A 15,259-nucleotide genomic window follows, 5' to 3' on the forward strand; every position below is an offset into this window, starting at 1 on the left:
CGATAACTCTGAAGATCAAAATACCTAAACCTAGTGACTGTTATATTCAGCCTCCCCTTTCTTGGGACACTGAAGTGCACACAACCACAACACGGTGGTTGCTAGAGAAGCAGAGCCAGAAAGAAATGGAAGAAATAGAACACAAGCAGATACAAAAACAAATACAGCAGGTTTCCTGTAGAACAATTCACTCGTTTTAAATGATGCTTAAGGTCTTACTATTACAGCATCAAATACAAAGGAATAAGTGTCACAAGATGCCAAAAGTCTAGATCTAGTAACACAATCCACGTTTTTTTTTTCCTTCTGACATTTTGCCTCCTGGAGACAATCCCATTTACCCCAATGCAAAGTCTTGCTTGTGAAAAGCCAGGTTGAGAGCGAGAAGTGTGTGCCTCAATTCTTGGGCAGAATATTAGTTTAATAAATACTGAGTGTGACTCAGTCATCTGCCCACTTGCCATCCTCCTGAATCCCCCTTCTGCAGGCTGCTGCTGTGGCAACTCAACCGCTGCTCTGGGTGTGCCATGGCTGCTCTGGGCCACTGTCACTGTTCACTGCTCTGTGTCACAGGTACCGCACACACATAACTGCACATGCACTGGTTCTCTATAAACTCATTCTTAGCCCCTCTGTCTCTGTGTAGCACTGGTTAATATGGTTTGTACCTTCCTTTCAGTAACACTCAGTCTTACAATATGCAGATTGTTCACTTTAATATCTAATATTTTACCTCTTCCCAGTTAACCTCGCAACACATTCAATTCCTAGCTGAACTCTATTCTTAATGAAACTGAGAACTTGAATTACTCCAATGACTAATCTAGATTTGCAGCATTGCATACTGTTGCTTTGTAAGAAATAAATTGAAGAGCCAGTGTCTACTTAAGAGCTTGAGCAACCTGAAGAAACTCAAATTGTACCAAATAAGTGTATTTTTCATTACTCCAACGAAGCTCTCATTGTCCTTCCTTGCAGCTGTAGACCTTCAGTGCTGCTACATATACATCCCAGAAATCAAGTCAAGATCCATAAAATAGGACACACTTCAAAAATATGAAGCCTGGTTAAGCCCCTCACCAGAGCAATGCAAGAATGGCCAGGCAGACAGGTACTTGCCCAAGTTCCTAGAATGTGCTTAATCATTTTCATACATCTTGCACTTCCTCAACAGGTAAGGTAAGGTTCCTACTATGGACAAGCTGATCCTCCCTCAACTTCTCTGATTTAGAGTTAGATCTTAATTTATTCACTAAAAAGACTTTGAGAAATAACAGGAGGAGTACCATTCTCTGCATGCTGAAGGAAAGCAGGAGTAAGGGAGAAATGAATGGTGATCACAGAGACTTCAGACAGAAGCAAAAGCTGTGAGGGGCCAGGCCATGCTCTGGAGGTTGAGACATGCAGTCCAGTCACACATGAGAGCTGTGAGGGAAAGGACTGTTCTGAGATGCTCTGTGAACATTCAGATGAATTGTCATTGAGAAGGGAAATTGCAGGCTACGTTTGCTTTATCAAATCAAGTACATACGAGCCTTCTTGGTTTATCAGTTTAAATGTGTCCAAACACAGACCGATTATCAGGAATGGGAAGAGACACTTTCCAATCAAAATTTTGCTCTTTCTCAAACTTTAAGCCCATTTAAAAACAAAAAGTGGCTTCTGCAAAAGCCTCAATTCAATCTTTCAACTTTATTTTTCTCTAGCTTTGTTCTCAGAAGCAACTACCATTTTAGCACAAGTATTCTCTAAGCTTGCCACAGCTACCTTGCACAGAAAACTATATTCCCAAAGTGTTAAACTTTGCCCAATTTGGAGCAAGGCACCGGAAAACTGGCTTCATAATAGGAAGTACTGACCAACAGCACTGAGCAGTGGTACCAGACTTGCTTACAATCATTTTGGTGGAAGGTTTTCCTCAAGAGGGAAACAGTGACTTATGAGCCTATGTAACTTGACCGAGACCATTTGTATGGAAATCTAGCCAGGGTGTCTGAAGGAATTTAGCAGAATTGTTTGAAGTGACCCTGTCAAGTAGTTCATGCTGGTAGGAAATCTCCTGTGTCACTGGAGACGAGCATCACAAACTACCACAACTGGAGCAGCTAGTACTGGAGCCACTACTCTGAACAGACTTCTAGGCACTGGTAAAAAGCCGGTAATTAATCAGAAAGCATTTCAGGAATCTATTTCCAATTTATTTGCAGAATTTATTGCAAAAATCCAGCCAGTGAAGATAGATGTTAGGAAAAAAGTGCTTGGAAAAGGAAGCAAACTGAATGTCTTGGCCAGAGAAATGAGATCTACTGAAATAATAAGTGCAGGCTAAGTGGGAAGAGATCTCTTGAAACCATTTGGGAAACAGTCTTAAGAACACTAAGAAATTAAGAACAGGAAATAAATCAAGCTGCATGTCCTTATGGGAGAGAATGCTTTCAAAAGATTCTATCTAACCAATGCTGAAAGATAAATTCCTCTCAAGATCACCACTTGCAAGTTCCCAATTGTCATTGTGCTTTCATACTATTGATACAGTCACCTACTGACTTTGCTTTGCTTATCTCGTCTAACTTAGTACTCAGCCACTTCTATTTACTTACCTTAGACTTTGTCAGATGCTCCTGACTGCAACAGATATAGTGTAACTGTGTGTGTGCATAGGACCAATTAACACATATTTCAAACAAAATAAAACAAACAAACAAAAAACACAACCAACAACAAAACCCTAATGCATGACTAATTTACCACCAGATCATTTTCCTTAACATTTTAATCTTCAGCTATTTTCCTTAACATTTTAATCTTTAGCCAAAATTAGCACTAGCTGGCTGTTTTCAGCTGTGGAAGAAAGCAAGCTAGAGAAAGACTGCTAGAGCAGGAAGCATAGGCTCCACTACCTACAACACTCTTTCTGGCAGCAAAAGCTTTGAACTATTTTAAGAGTATTAACACCACAAAAGAGGGAAGCGCTAAGGAAGAATGTGATACATCTTTTTTAGCCAACAGCAGAAATAGCTTCAGCATTCACCCTGACAAGATAAATGAACAATCAGCTTTTCTAAGGCTAGCCAAAAGAACATTAAAATTGTATATATAGCTGAGGGGAAATGTGACTACTTGAACATGTTCATTTTTACTGCAGATTACTCAGTCCTTCCACTGGAAATGAGGGCAAGATGCACCTGATGATGATATGGTAAAACGCAAGATTTTGTCTACACATAGTGTATATATTTGTGAAAAAAGAGTGGATTTAATGAACATGTTACTTCTGAAGTATGCTCAGACAGACAACTTCAGGGGGAGAAGGGAAAGATACAGACTGATCAAACCACTATGCCTATTCAGAGAACTGAGGGATGGATCCTAACATGTCATACCTTACCAGAGATGAAACAACCACCACGGCAGTACAGGCCGAGGACTGACTGAGAAAGAAAACTGGAGGTCCTGGTGGACTGTGTGATGGACAACAACAGCAGGGCCATTCCATGAAGGCTGATAAGCTGGGAACCAAGCCTGACCACAGGACAGGCAGGGCAGTGCCCTCACCAGCCAGGGTGCAGTTACATAGGATTTGGGCAGGACTGGATTGGTGACAGGTCTTGAGAGGCCAAGACAAGGTGAGATAATGAGTGAGGTCCAGCCAGAAAGTCCAGCCAGGAACAACAGAAGACAGAATCAGAGACAAGGTCCACACAGGAGAAAGGGCCGGAGACAAGGCTGTCTGTTACACAGGCCCATCCAGGAAGGCCAACTGATATCCCAAGACAACAGGAGACTGCACTTGGCATAGGTAAACCTACCATTCTGCACATACAAAGTACCAGATCAGGGTGTCAGGGCAATGAAGGCTCAGTCATGCACTGTATTTGGCCCTGACAGATACCAAGCCAAATATGAGTGATCAGAATGCCACAGCAGTGAGCAAGGCTACCTTTATAAGGACATATTAGGTTGGTTTTACAGGCATGAAGCCAGCAGATTGAGAGAATTATTAGTCACCTTTACTCAGTACTTGTTCAATCACATCTATAAAACCACATCACACTTTGGGCTTCCCAGTGTCAGAAAGACACTGACAAATTACCCTGAGTGCAAAGAAGATGGTGAGGGGGTGGAAAGGCTGAGGGAATTGCATCGAGTCAGAAGGCTTAAAGGAGAACACGGGAGCTTCCTTCCAGTACCTGAAGGTACTTCTTCTCCATAATGGAGCAAAACTCTACTAATGTGCATGGCAGCAGGATGAGAGGCAATATTCACATGGGGAGGTTCTGATTTAGGGTCAAGAAACTTCACCATGACAACAATCAATTGGCACAGGTTGTCCAGATAAGCTGTGCACTCATCTTTCTTGGAGGTTTTTAAGACCCTGCTGGACTAACCTTTAAACAACTTGGTCAAAAGGTTGGTCTAGAGACCTCTTGAGTCCCTCCAGCCTGAGCACTATTTTATTTTTATTGCTCGCATGGCTATTTGAGAGTGCTGCTGAACACATGAGTCCGCAGCAGAATGAAGGACCTCTGAGAATATGGAAGAAGTTGTTCAAGAATCTCATTTTGAATGCAAGCTACAAGTACAGACATCTTCCACTGAAGTAGTCCTTTACAGAACACAGAATTCTTTAAAACAGCTTTTATTCATACTCTTCAGGTTTCTTAGACATCACCTCTTTGTACACAAACTTCCAAGTCTTTAACTCGTCTTCCTGTTCTTGAAAGCAATACTCATTGTACAATGTACTGTTTGCCCAATAAACACACTTCAGAATTTGTGTGTTGTCATACTTTCACTACCTTTAAACCCCCCCATCTCTGACTGTTGGTTCAATTTTCTTTAGACTCAGCTCTCCTTTCAACGCAGCCCTGCTGATCTCCCCACCTGCTTCAGCTGTGAATTGAATGTTACCCTGAAATACATTTAATATTTTAGCATGAATTACATTACCTCCTAGGTAACCACAAAATCAGTCTTTTACACAGTTCTGTTGCTGCTTCTAATCTTGTTGAATAGTGAGCACCGCCATGCCCCTTTTGGCATTGAAAGCTGTCATTTCTTGGGAGAAAAATACTTGCTTTCTTCTTTTGAGCAGGAAAGATGTATTTCTTGCTGTCATTCCATTTCCTTGATCCTCCCCTCTGCCTTTGGCTATTACGTTGTATCACCTGCATGGAACCATTGCACATTTACACTCAACTTATATGAACAATTAAGACTTGAATCAGACTGCTCAGTTAGCTGGTATGTCCCACGCTTTGCATAAGTTCAGTACTAGAGATCAGCTAATGTCACCTCAAGGATGACATTGGCAGGATGAGAAGCCTCATTGGAAAGACCTACTGTTACTGGATCTGATGCTGCTCAGTGGTCCGTGCTGTACGGGGCCAACTGTGGAGACCCAGTCTGATCCTACACACTGAACACCCCTTGGCATTTGCAGATCTGATTTAGTTTCATCTGAAGGCATTGAGGCTCCAAGCCTGCCCCAGTGCACAAACTGAAGTGGAAACCATCAGATTTTCTTAAAAGGCAAACTCCTAAACCAAACTGAAACACAGGCAAAAGCACAGAGCCCATTTGCTCCTACAGGTGTACAACCGTGTTTTCTCCAGTGTACTTTACAGAGGCGACGCAGTCTTGTAACTCATACCCAGTAACGTGACATGACCCCAAGATGGGAGTTACGTGGAGAAAAATGCATTTCAGATCAGTTTTAAGCCTTGGCAGCTCCATTTCTAAAGACGCTGGCCAAATTCTCCACTCCCCATCACTTTCTAAACTCTATTTAAAGACTAATCCCGCTCACTCTACTGAAAACTCGCCAGCACCGCTAAGCGACTGGCGCCTGCGGTCTCGCTAACGACCGAGCTCACCGGCCCGCCCTCGGAAACACGACCGAACCGGGCGGCACCCGAACAACGCTCCCGCCCCGCCCCAGCCCCGGCCCTGGCCGAGCCCGGCGGGGGCCAGCTCGCAGCGCCCCTGCCTACACGGGACGGGGCACAGCCGCGGGCCCCGGCGGGGGCTGCAGCCCCGAACCGGCGGTGGGCGGTGCCGGGCCCCGCCCCGGGGCTCCGCAGGTCCCGCCGCGTGCCCCGGGCCCGCCCCGAAGGCGGGGCGGGCGGGCTCGGGAGGGGGAGGAGGAGGAGGAGGAGGAGGAGGAGGAGGAGGAGGAGGAGGAGGAGGAGGAGGAGGAAGGCCGGCGGCGGGCAGGGTGGGGGCTGTCTCCGGCAGCGACGCGGCCCCCCCTGGCTGGCGGCCGGCAGCCACGCTGCGGCGCCGGCGCCGCTTCGCCTCCCCGCCCGAGCAGAGCCGGGCCGGGCCGGGCCGGGCCGGGCCGCGCCTGGGATTGGCTGCGCGGCTGCCTCGTCCCAGAATGCAGCGCATGGCGCGTCATTGAAGAGAGACCATGATGGCGGCGGCCGCGGCGGCGGGGGGGGCCCCCGAGGTGATCGCCCAGCTGGAGAACGCGGCCAAAGTGCTCATGGTGAGGCGGCGCGCGCCGCGCCCGGGCAGGCCGCGCAGCTCCCCGCTCCCCTTCCCGGCCCTGGCCACGCCGCCCGCGGAGCCGCCCTCGCCCCTCCGGCGCGGGGCTCGGGCGCCGACCGCCGGGGCGCGGTGCCTTCGCTGCCCTCTCCGCGCCTTCTCCCGCTTCCCGGCCGGAGTCCCCTCCGCTGTGCCGGCTCGTCCTTGCACCCCGCGGCCGGGGCCGGCCTCCGCCGCACACGCCGTGCCGGTCCTCCGTGTGCCGCCCGCGCTGCTCTCGTCTCGGGCAGGCTGCCGGCTTCCCGCCCCGGCGGGGTGTCCCGTCCCCTCGCGCCCCGAGCGTGCACCGCCATTGTCCGCCGCGGAGACCTTTGCCGAAGTTACCTACGGGCAGCAGCCTCCCGGCACGGGAGCCAGGCCCCGGGGCGCTCCCCGCGGCGGCGGCAGGGCGGAGGGGGGGTCCTGCCCGCCGCGCGGTCCCGGCCGGCGCGGGCAGTGGGGCACCAGCGGCAGCGCGGAGGCCGCCTCGGCCGTGCCGCCCAGCGCGGGCCCAGCGCCGCTCGCTTCCAGAGTTTTCCTTCCAGCGGGGTAGCGCGGGGCGGGCAGAGCTCACGGTGCTGCCGCCTGGAAGCCGATAGCGGCTCTTGGCTTCCTGGTCTGTTTGTTAGCAGCTAACTGTCCGTGCCGCTGTGGGTGTGTGGTGTGCCGCTTTCCGTGACTGCGCGGAAAAGAAAGTGCGTGCGGCAAAGAGCAGAAGTGGGATGGAGCTGAATGCGTGTAGTGACCACTGGTGTTAAAACATCCTAGTCGCACATCCTTGTAAAAGTTGTTTGCATGAAAAGCTGTATATTGGGCTATGTCGTTTACTGGTTAGTAATTTACAGATTTAGATCTTTTAAAAATGTTCAGCTGAAAACCTTCCCCACAAAATTTATCTTACCAAACTGTGATTCCGACAGAAGTAAAGTCTGCAAGTTGTTGGCATCCAAAGAATTCAGAAGAACCAGGCAAACAGTCGGAAAGTTTACCTGGTATCCGTAATTGATCAATGGCAAGAGCCTGGATGATTGTGTTTGATGTCTGGCTGAAGCAGCCTCACTGAAGTGACAGGCGATTAGCTCTGCTCGTGAGTTTTCTCATCAAAATACGTGTGTGTTGCTCCTTGTGAAATCAAAGCCAGGAAACCACTGACTGTGTTTCCAAATGGGGAAAATGAAGTTGGATAGCTGAGCAACAAACACTAACCCTTTTAGAAAAAAGCATCTCAAAAGTATATAAACAGTGATACGTTTTAAGCTGTGAGCTGCCTTTGGTTCATGTGTGCCTTGGCAAAACATAACTGCGCACATTATTGCACATTCTTGTAAGGTCTGTGTATCTCAGTTTTAAAAATAACACAGTTGCTGAAATTACCAGCAGCGTTTGACTGTGTAGGGGAAATCTGTAATGAGTAGTATTATGAGACACAACACGTGTGTGGAAGGAAGCTGGCGGTTAGGTAGTTTTTGCTATCAAACTAATAGCACGTGAGGTGGCATCTCCAAAGTTTTGTAGCTGTGCTAGAAAAGTTAACGTTACTTGTGTTGGCATACTCTCCCTAGTGTAGCCTTGCTAGCATAGACAGGGAAAAACAACTTAATGTGGAGTTAAATAAGAGTGCTAATACAATGAAAAAATGCGAGCCTCTCATGGTAACATTTGTGCTTCTGTTGATGAGTAGGTCCTAAACTTCCTGGTAAAAATACGTCCTGATTCTGCAGGCATGTGGTTGTTGGGATCCTTGTTGAATTCCTAGCTTCCTCTCTCCCTCCAGTTTCTGACAGAATGAAAACTGACTTGCCACAGTCATTAGCTTTTTCTTATTCTTTCCTGTTTTCCACAGATGCTCTTGGAAATTTCATAGGCAACACTGAACTGACAAGGATTAGTTAGATGGCTCTTCTGGAGGAAACAGATATTTAGTAAAGCTGTCACTAAGGCTAAAGACCCAGAATCGGGCTGTGAACTGGGGTGGCTGTAGAAGAGCTGTGAGAACTGTTTAGGGTTACTGCTCTGTGCTCCATCTCAAAAATCATCAAGTCTTCGGAGTGATGGAACAGAGGAGGAGTGCAGCTAACCAGGTGCTTTATGAAGGCGGATGTGAGACCGCAGAGACTGAAAGAGTTATGTGCACTGCTCCTGTTCTTTCTCACTAGCAGCTATGGAAGAACCTGAACAGTGATGATCTTAATTTAATTTACACTGTTTGGTAAAATCTGGTAAAAGGTCTCTGCTTTGGGCTGAGGGCAGGAAGTAGCTGTGTGGGGCAGTTTGGAGGTGTGAACTGATGAAGCGATCTGGTGGGATCACTTGGAAAGGTATTTATGTGAAAATTAGAGTACTTAGGGGAGGGTTGTGCAAATAATGGAGGTCCTGGGTAGAGCCTGGCACCTTGCAGTGGAGCCGTTCCTGAAGTGATGGCTGAGGGCAGAGCTGTGAATGGTCTGACAATAGGTGGCAGCAGGTTTCAACTGGGCAGGGAGTTGTGCACGGATTCAGGGAGGTTTTCTCGTGACAGATCTGTGGCAGCTGAGACAGTAGCAATTCTTGTAAAATACAGATGGCTGGGGAGTCATCAAAGGTGGTGCAGTGTATCTGAGGATGGAGCAAGGAGTGGCGGTGGTTTACGTGATACTTGTCTTGATTTCAGACTGAAATACTGAGCCTTGAGGAGACTAACAGACTAGAGGAATTCAGACATGCTAATAAAAAAACCTTAATGTGTTCTTTTAGAGTAAGTATTAGGTTACTTTGAGCTGTCTGTATCTTCGGTGGATTTTTGGTTTTGTTTTGTTTTTTTCCCGTTGCTTTGGATTCGTTAAATTTTCCTTTGGAAAACTGCTTTTTATACGTCAGAGATAAGCTATAGCTGATCTCATAAATTGCTGATCTTTATGGACTCTACAAACCATGGTGTTCAGCATATGAAAACTGGAAAGAGTCAGTCTGTTCTCTCATCAAGTGCAGCTGTATATGATGCTTTTCCTTTGTTAACAGTAACACCTTTTAACAAGTTTTTTGTTAAAAGGTTCAAAACGATCAAAAAGCTTAGATTGGGAAATTATTGAAACTTGCTGTAAGTTGAATTGTTATAAAAGGTAAAACTTGAGTTGTCATTAGCTGTCAAGTATGACTTAGAAAGCTGGTCCTTTGACAGCTTTCTCTGGTGTGTATAAGAGCATTTCCTATATGAAAGAAGTATGTGCTCTTTTGGTACTTAATTAATACCTAGCAAAGCTAAATGGTGTTTACTTCAAGTAAGTTCCCCATGGTGCATTGTAACTTAAATCATAAAATGGTGTGTGGCATTTCAGTGCCACAGGCTGATGTACACCTTTGATCTCTGTGACTTTGGCTTGGTGAAGACCATACACCAGCATCTGTATGAGTCAAATGAATTTACTGCTCTTCCGTTTCCAACTGGCATGGCATTCCCAAACCAAATGCATAGGGTTTCTGTGTATTGTGTTCTGTGTAGCTCAGGTGCTAATTAATGCTGAATATAATTAATTATGCACTGTCTTAATAGCTGTCTTCATGCATTACAGAAGACATAGGTTGCATTATTAAGGAAAGAAATGTAAATGTCATCCCATAGGTGAGAGGATGAAGTAGGAAGCATGAGTAAGACTGTTCAGTTATTGATTAGAGTGTATTAAAGCAGGTTGAAATTTTATAGCAGATGATGTGCTGTGACACCTAAATGTAAATTCACAGGTCATAGCTTATCGTCCTCACCCCTCCAAAAAGGGGTGCTCTGTTCCTACCTACAGCTTCACTTTCTCCATGCTGAACATATTAATATTGCTGACATGACATAGGAATTAAAGAAGGGAATGGATTTCTGTAAGGTTAGCAAGACAAATTGGCTATCTGTGCAGCCGTTTAGGTTGCAGGGCTAGCCCAGGAGGGGAAGCATGAAATTAGATTGTTGGACATGTACAGGGCTGGTCCACTACTGTTAGTAGTGGTGAGCTGTAAGGTTGGCTCAAGTGTATCATATACCTTCACTATACAATCTACTTGTACAATTTTCTTAGAGGTATACAGTGAAAAAACAAGAAGTTACAAGTTTCAGAAAGGGAAATTCCAGCTGGAGAGAAGGCAAAAAAGAAAGAAACAACACCTCAGTAAGTGTGGTTGGTGAATACAATGGTGCAGGCTGCCTGGAGAGGCTCCGGGGTCTCCTAGCTTCGGAAGTGTTTAACACTTGACTGAACAAGGCCCTGAAGAGCCTGATCTAACTTGGAAACAAGTTCTCTTTTGGGTGGTGGCAGGGTTGAACGAAGCAAGGTCCAGAGGGCCCTGTCATCCTAAACTATTCTATGTGGTATGGCTGCATACATTAACAGGTTCAATATTTGAGCAAATTCTTTTTTTTAAGTTTGTAAACTGTTGTCTGGTTTGGGAGTAGTGGTGAGTTCTCTGGGTGTTACTTAGTTTGTGGCTTATTCTGCCCTTTTGGGGGAGCTTTCAGGGTAGTCTGACAATGGTCATACAAACCTCTCAGATATTGAAATAAGCTTATAAAATAAGAGCATAAGGGAGCACATAAGTATCCCTAACTTCCAAGACCAAATTGTTTATATCATCTACCCCAACAGTTTGTATGGTTGGCTTTTTTTGACCTGTCTTTCTTGGACTTCAGGGTCATGACAGTCCTCCTTCCACGAGGAAGTTCAGTTTCTCATTGCCATCTGTCTTGTGGTACAGTTTTTTCAGCCTGTGAAGCACGACTAATAGTAAGGGTGAAAGGGAGAGATGGTTTGTTATGGCAGATTACCTGTTGGAAGAAATCAGACAAATAAATCATTCCAATACTGAGATTTGTTGAAGTCCTCCACGTCAGTACCCAGCAAAACAAGCTGTGTGCTATGTTACAGCTTTGGATTAGACCAGATGTCTGCCCAGCTGAGTTCTGTTTCCAATGATGGTCTCTAACTGCTGGTTTGGAGAAAGGGCCTGAAAAATAATCCTTTCACTAGTGTACACTTTACCTTACTTGAATTAGCAATTTCAGGAGCTCGAGGTAGCGTCATTGTTTAATAACTGTTGATCAACTTTTCTTCCATGAATTTGCCCAGCTGTTTCTGGAATGCATTTATATTTTTTGTTTTCTTGGTATTTATATTATACTTGTCCGATAGTAATGAGTTTCACAGGTGATTTTGGAAAAAAACCCACATTATGCTCTTTGAGAAAAGCCTGCTGTTTGATAATTTAATTCCTTCTTGAATTATAAGAAATGCCTGATCATTGTTCTGATTTTTCTTCTGTGATACTGTATTGTTCAGTCATCTGTTAGTTAAACTGAAGGCTCTTGTCATTTTTTTGTGTGGTAGATTCCCCACATACCTAATCGTCTCTGTACTCCTCTGTAGCTTTTCATTATACCATTTTTTAAATGGGCTGACTGGAACTGCATTCTTTTGTGATGTGGGTACTTGAGGATTTTAGATGGTTGTAAATTTTTGGTATTTGTCTGTATTTTTTTCCTAATAGTACTTAACACTGTGATTTTCTTTTATTCAGAGCAGCAAGGTGATGTTTTCAGAGGACTATGCCCAAGTTATCCAGATCACTTTCTGGAGTGGTACCAAGTAACTTAAAGTCCATCATGTGTATGTACAGTGTTTCCTCCCTTTCCTTAAGAGCTGGTATGGTTGGTGCTTTTTACAAGCACACAGTTCAGATTACAGCTTGGGAGATAAGTATGTGCAGTGTGCAGGATGCTAATGAAACTTTTATTTGGGAGCTGAGAACAAATGTGCATGGAGCATACCCAAACTAAGAGTGAGGAGCTGGGAATAGGAATATGAGGATTGATAGAGATTACGATATCTTTGGAAAGTAAACATAACATCTGATTAAATAGGATTCTTCATGCTTAGAGCATGTTTCCTCCGGCTGTTTCATAGAGGGAATATTCATCTTTTTGAATCAGGATGACGTTTCACACTCATTTGATATATCAGTGTTTCACTGGCGTATTTCTATATTTTGTTCTGAGTCGTCAATGGAAATACTGTGTGTCTGCTGCTAGATTTGTCTGCTGGGGACCTTCATTAGTCTGTAACTCCATCTGGATAATTCTTCTGGCACTACCTACTGCTGTCTTCCCTTTAACCTGCTTCCTTAGAGTCTTATCGTTGTTATGCTAATCTGTGTTCATTAGTTAATTAACAGCTTTCCCTATGGAGAGGTAGAATAAGTCCTCCTGATCATTAAGTTGAGCTGATGCTGTCACAAGCAGCTAAGTAAAATACTCCTTTTCATCAGTTTCTGGCATTTTTTTGGTAATAAAAAGTGTGCTTGGATTAGGTGTATATAAGATCTCCACCTCTGTGTCCTGGTTTGATGTAGGGGTGGAATTCTGCGTTTTGATGACCATGTCCTTTTCGACTTTTTCCAGAGGAAAATGGTATTTTTTTGTACCTATCTTCTTTTCTGCTTTCCTCAGCTTCCCCAGAACAGACCAAAGCGGAACTGATACCAGTGTTGGGGCAATGACCTGATGGAATGGGGTAACATTTGGAGCAATTTTGGTGCATAGTGGGGCGTATGGGTAGCATAAAAACACATACATGCTGGGAGAGGTGTTGTAGAAAGTAGGGTGCCAGATGTGAGCTGTAGGAGATGTTGATACGAATCTTCAGTGCTTCATCCAGTTAAAGTCTGCCAAAACATCTTGTTGAATGACTAGTTGTTCAGATAGGGATTTTAAGAAATAGAGGAAAACTGGCAGGAGTATACATTTTAAATGGTCCCTATTCTTCTCCCTTCCTGCCTCCCAAAAAGGAAAACACCAAACTTTCTGACTTCTGAGATTTAATGATGGGTGGCAGCTGTACAGTGCTGCCTTTTGCTCTGCCAAGACATAGAGTAGTAGTACACCAACTTGAGTAGCTGCATAGTGAGCTGGATTTGGAAGTGGATACCGGGAGAAAAAGTTTTTTAATTCAGGTGGTTTTCACTGTGTTACATTATAAACAATTTTGCTACCTTAACTGATGTGAAAAGGCTTGCCTATGCTCCTAAAAGAAACTTTGGTCAAATTATGCTGTTAAACATTTTAAGAAGTAGCAGATAGAAGACTCTGTCCTCAGATCAAAATTGTTGTTGGTTTTTTTTTTTGTTTTGTTTGTTTCTTTGGATTTGGAATGGAAAATACACTTAAAGTAATTTGGATTAATATAGGAGCAAGCGAATGAACATCTTACTGCTTTTGTTACTCTCAGGTCAGGTTAGCTTGTTTAGTGATACCTACCAGATTGAAAATTTACAGAATTATAAAAGTGAATGTGAAGAAAGGCTAAAGACTTATCATGTTTTGTGCTGAAATGATGAATATCAGTATTTACTGTCATGTAGTAGAGCTGTGTTACGGCAAGCTGTGGAAATGGTGGAGGCACAGCTGTAGTAGTGTTGAAAATACGCCTTATGCCATTGTCTTCTGAAGGCATTCTTGAAGTAATTTGTGGCTGTGAAATAAAAGTGCTGAAAGGTATTTTGCCATGGAATTTTACTGTTTATGACAGTTATTCCTGGGATTTCAAAAGGCTTGGCCAAAGTGAAGTGTATTTGGATTCCCAGGCTTGCAAGTGTGACATGGGTATAGGCTAAGTTTTCACAGAAGCCTAAGCCAGCCTAATAGCGAGTGTCTGAGGGAAAACATTACTTGTCTTTTTACTGGATTGATTATCTGCTAGTTTAGTGTGCTGGACTAGCTAATGGAAGGACCTGCCAGCTGCCAAAGCTAGCATAAGGTAATAATGTGTGTCTAGGAGTGAAGAGGAATTAACATGGTTGGAAGGAGAGGAGGAAACTATACATCACTGCATTGCCTCTTGAAGAGCCACAGTCTTGGAGCTCTGGAGAGGCAGCCCCTGGTCACTAATATTAACTTAGTGATAGGATCTATCTCAGCTTAGGCTTAGGGTCCTGTTGTAACAAAGGAAAAGAATACCAGCATCCTTCATAAATGCGTTTTGAAATCTGTTAATGGGAAGAGCAGCAGAAAAGTTAACATGATAGTTCTCTATTTGTGTACTTCAGTGAAATAGACTGTTTTCCTGGTAAAGAGAGGACAGTAATGCTTAGAGTGCTGGTGTTTTGAGGGTGTTGCTGTAGAATGATGTTAAGGCTGTATTGAAGTGAAGGAGGGCAGAGGCAGTTTGTAGAATTCAAAAACAAGGTTACAGCTTCATTAACTCAAGAGTCTGAAAATCCAGTAGCTGGGCGTACTGCAGAGGCTGGTGCATTGGCTTGTGCCACAGGGCATCTGTGGCTCTGGATGTAAGCATTGGTTTGTACAGAGATCAATGGTGCAGTTGGATGACAACCATAATTGAATTATACCATCCTTTATTATTATAAAACAATTATTCCAACTATTGTTGTGGCATTAGTGATGATGTGCAAACAGTATCAAAGCTAACAAACAGCAGAAACAATTGTACGAACACAAACCACACTGGCTAATTAAGCACTTGTTGATGGGTTACTGCAGAACTGCCACTTTCCTGTCACATGGCAGCACAAAAGAAGTCATACCTCCATACCACATGGCTGGGGACAGAAGGAAGGTTCCCATGCTGGTGATGTTGGGGGCAAGCATCATCCTCTCTGGACAAGGATCTACGTGTGTAATTTCTCTGCCTCGGGCACACAGTGAAGGCTCTTCTGTTTTTGCTGATTTTTATCTGGCTCTGTAAACAGGTGGTCCTCAAGG

The 15,259-nt window shown here is 44.6% G+C and overlaps 1 protein-coding gene across 2 annotated transcripts in view; it reads left to right on the forward strand.

Moving 5' to 3' along the window:
* The first annotated feature begins 6,241 nt into the window (after positions 1–6,241).
* The window catches only part of XPO4 (exportin 4), an 82,693-nt gene continuing 73,675 nt past the window's right edge, over positions 6,242–15,259 (forward strand). Inside the window, exon 1 of one of the 2 annotated variants that reach the window (XM_065678557.1) lies at positions 6,242–6,490. In XM_065678557.1, coding sequence (XP_065534629.1) covers positions 6,413–6,490 — 78 coding nt within the window. In that variant the 5' untranslated portion in view covers positions 6,242–6,412. Of the gene's footprint in view, positions 6,491–7,597; positions 7,616–15,259 lie in introns of those variants that run through there. The other variant, XM_065678558.1, reaches the window with a different exon arrangement.

Source organism: Lathamus discolor, chromosome 4 (genome assembly GCF_037157495.1).
Source record: "Lathamus discolor isolate bLatDis1 chromosome 4, bLatDis1.hap1, whole genome shotgun sequence".
NCBI lineage: Eukaryota > Metazoa > Chordata > Aves > Psittaciformes > Psittacidae > Lathamus > Lathamus discolor.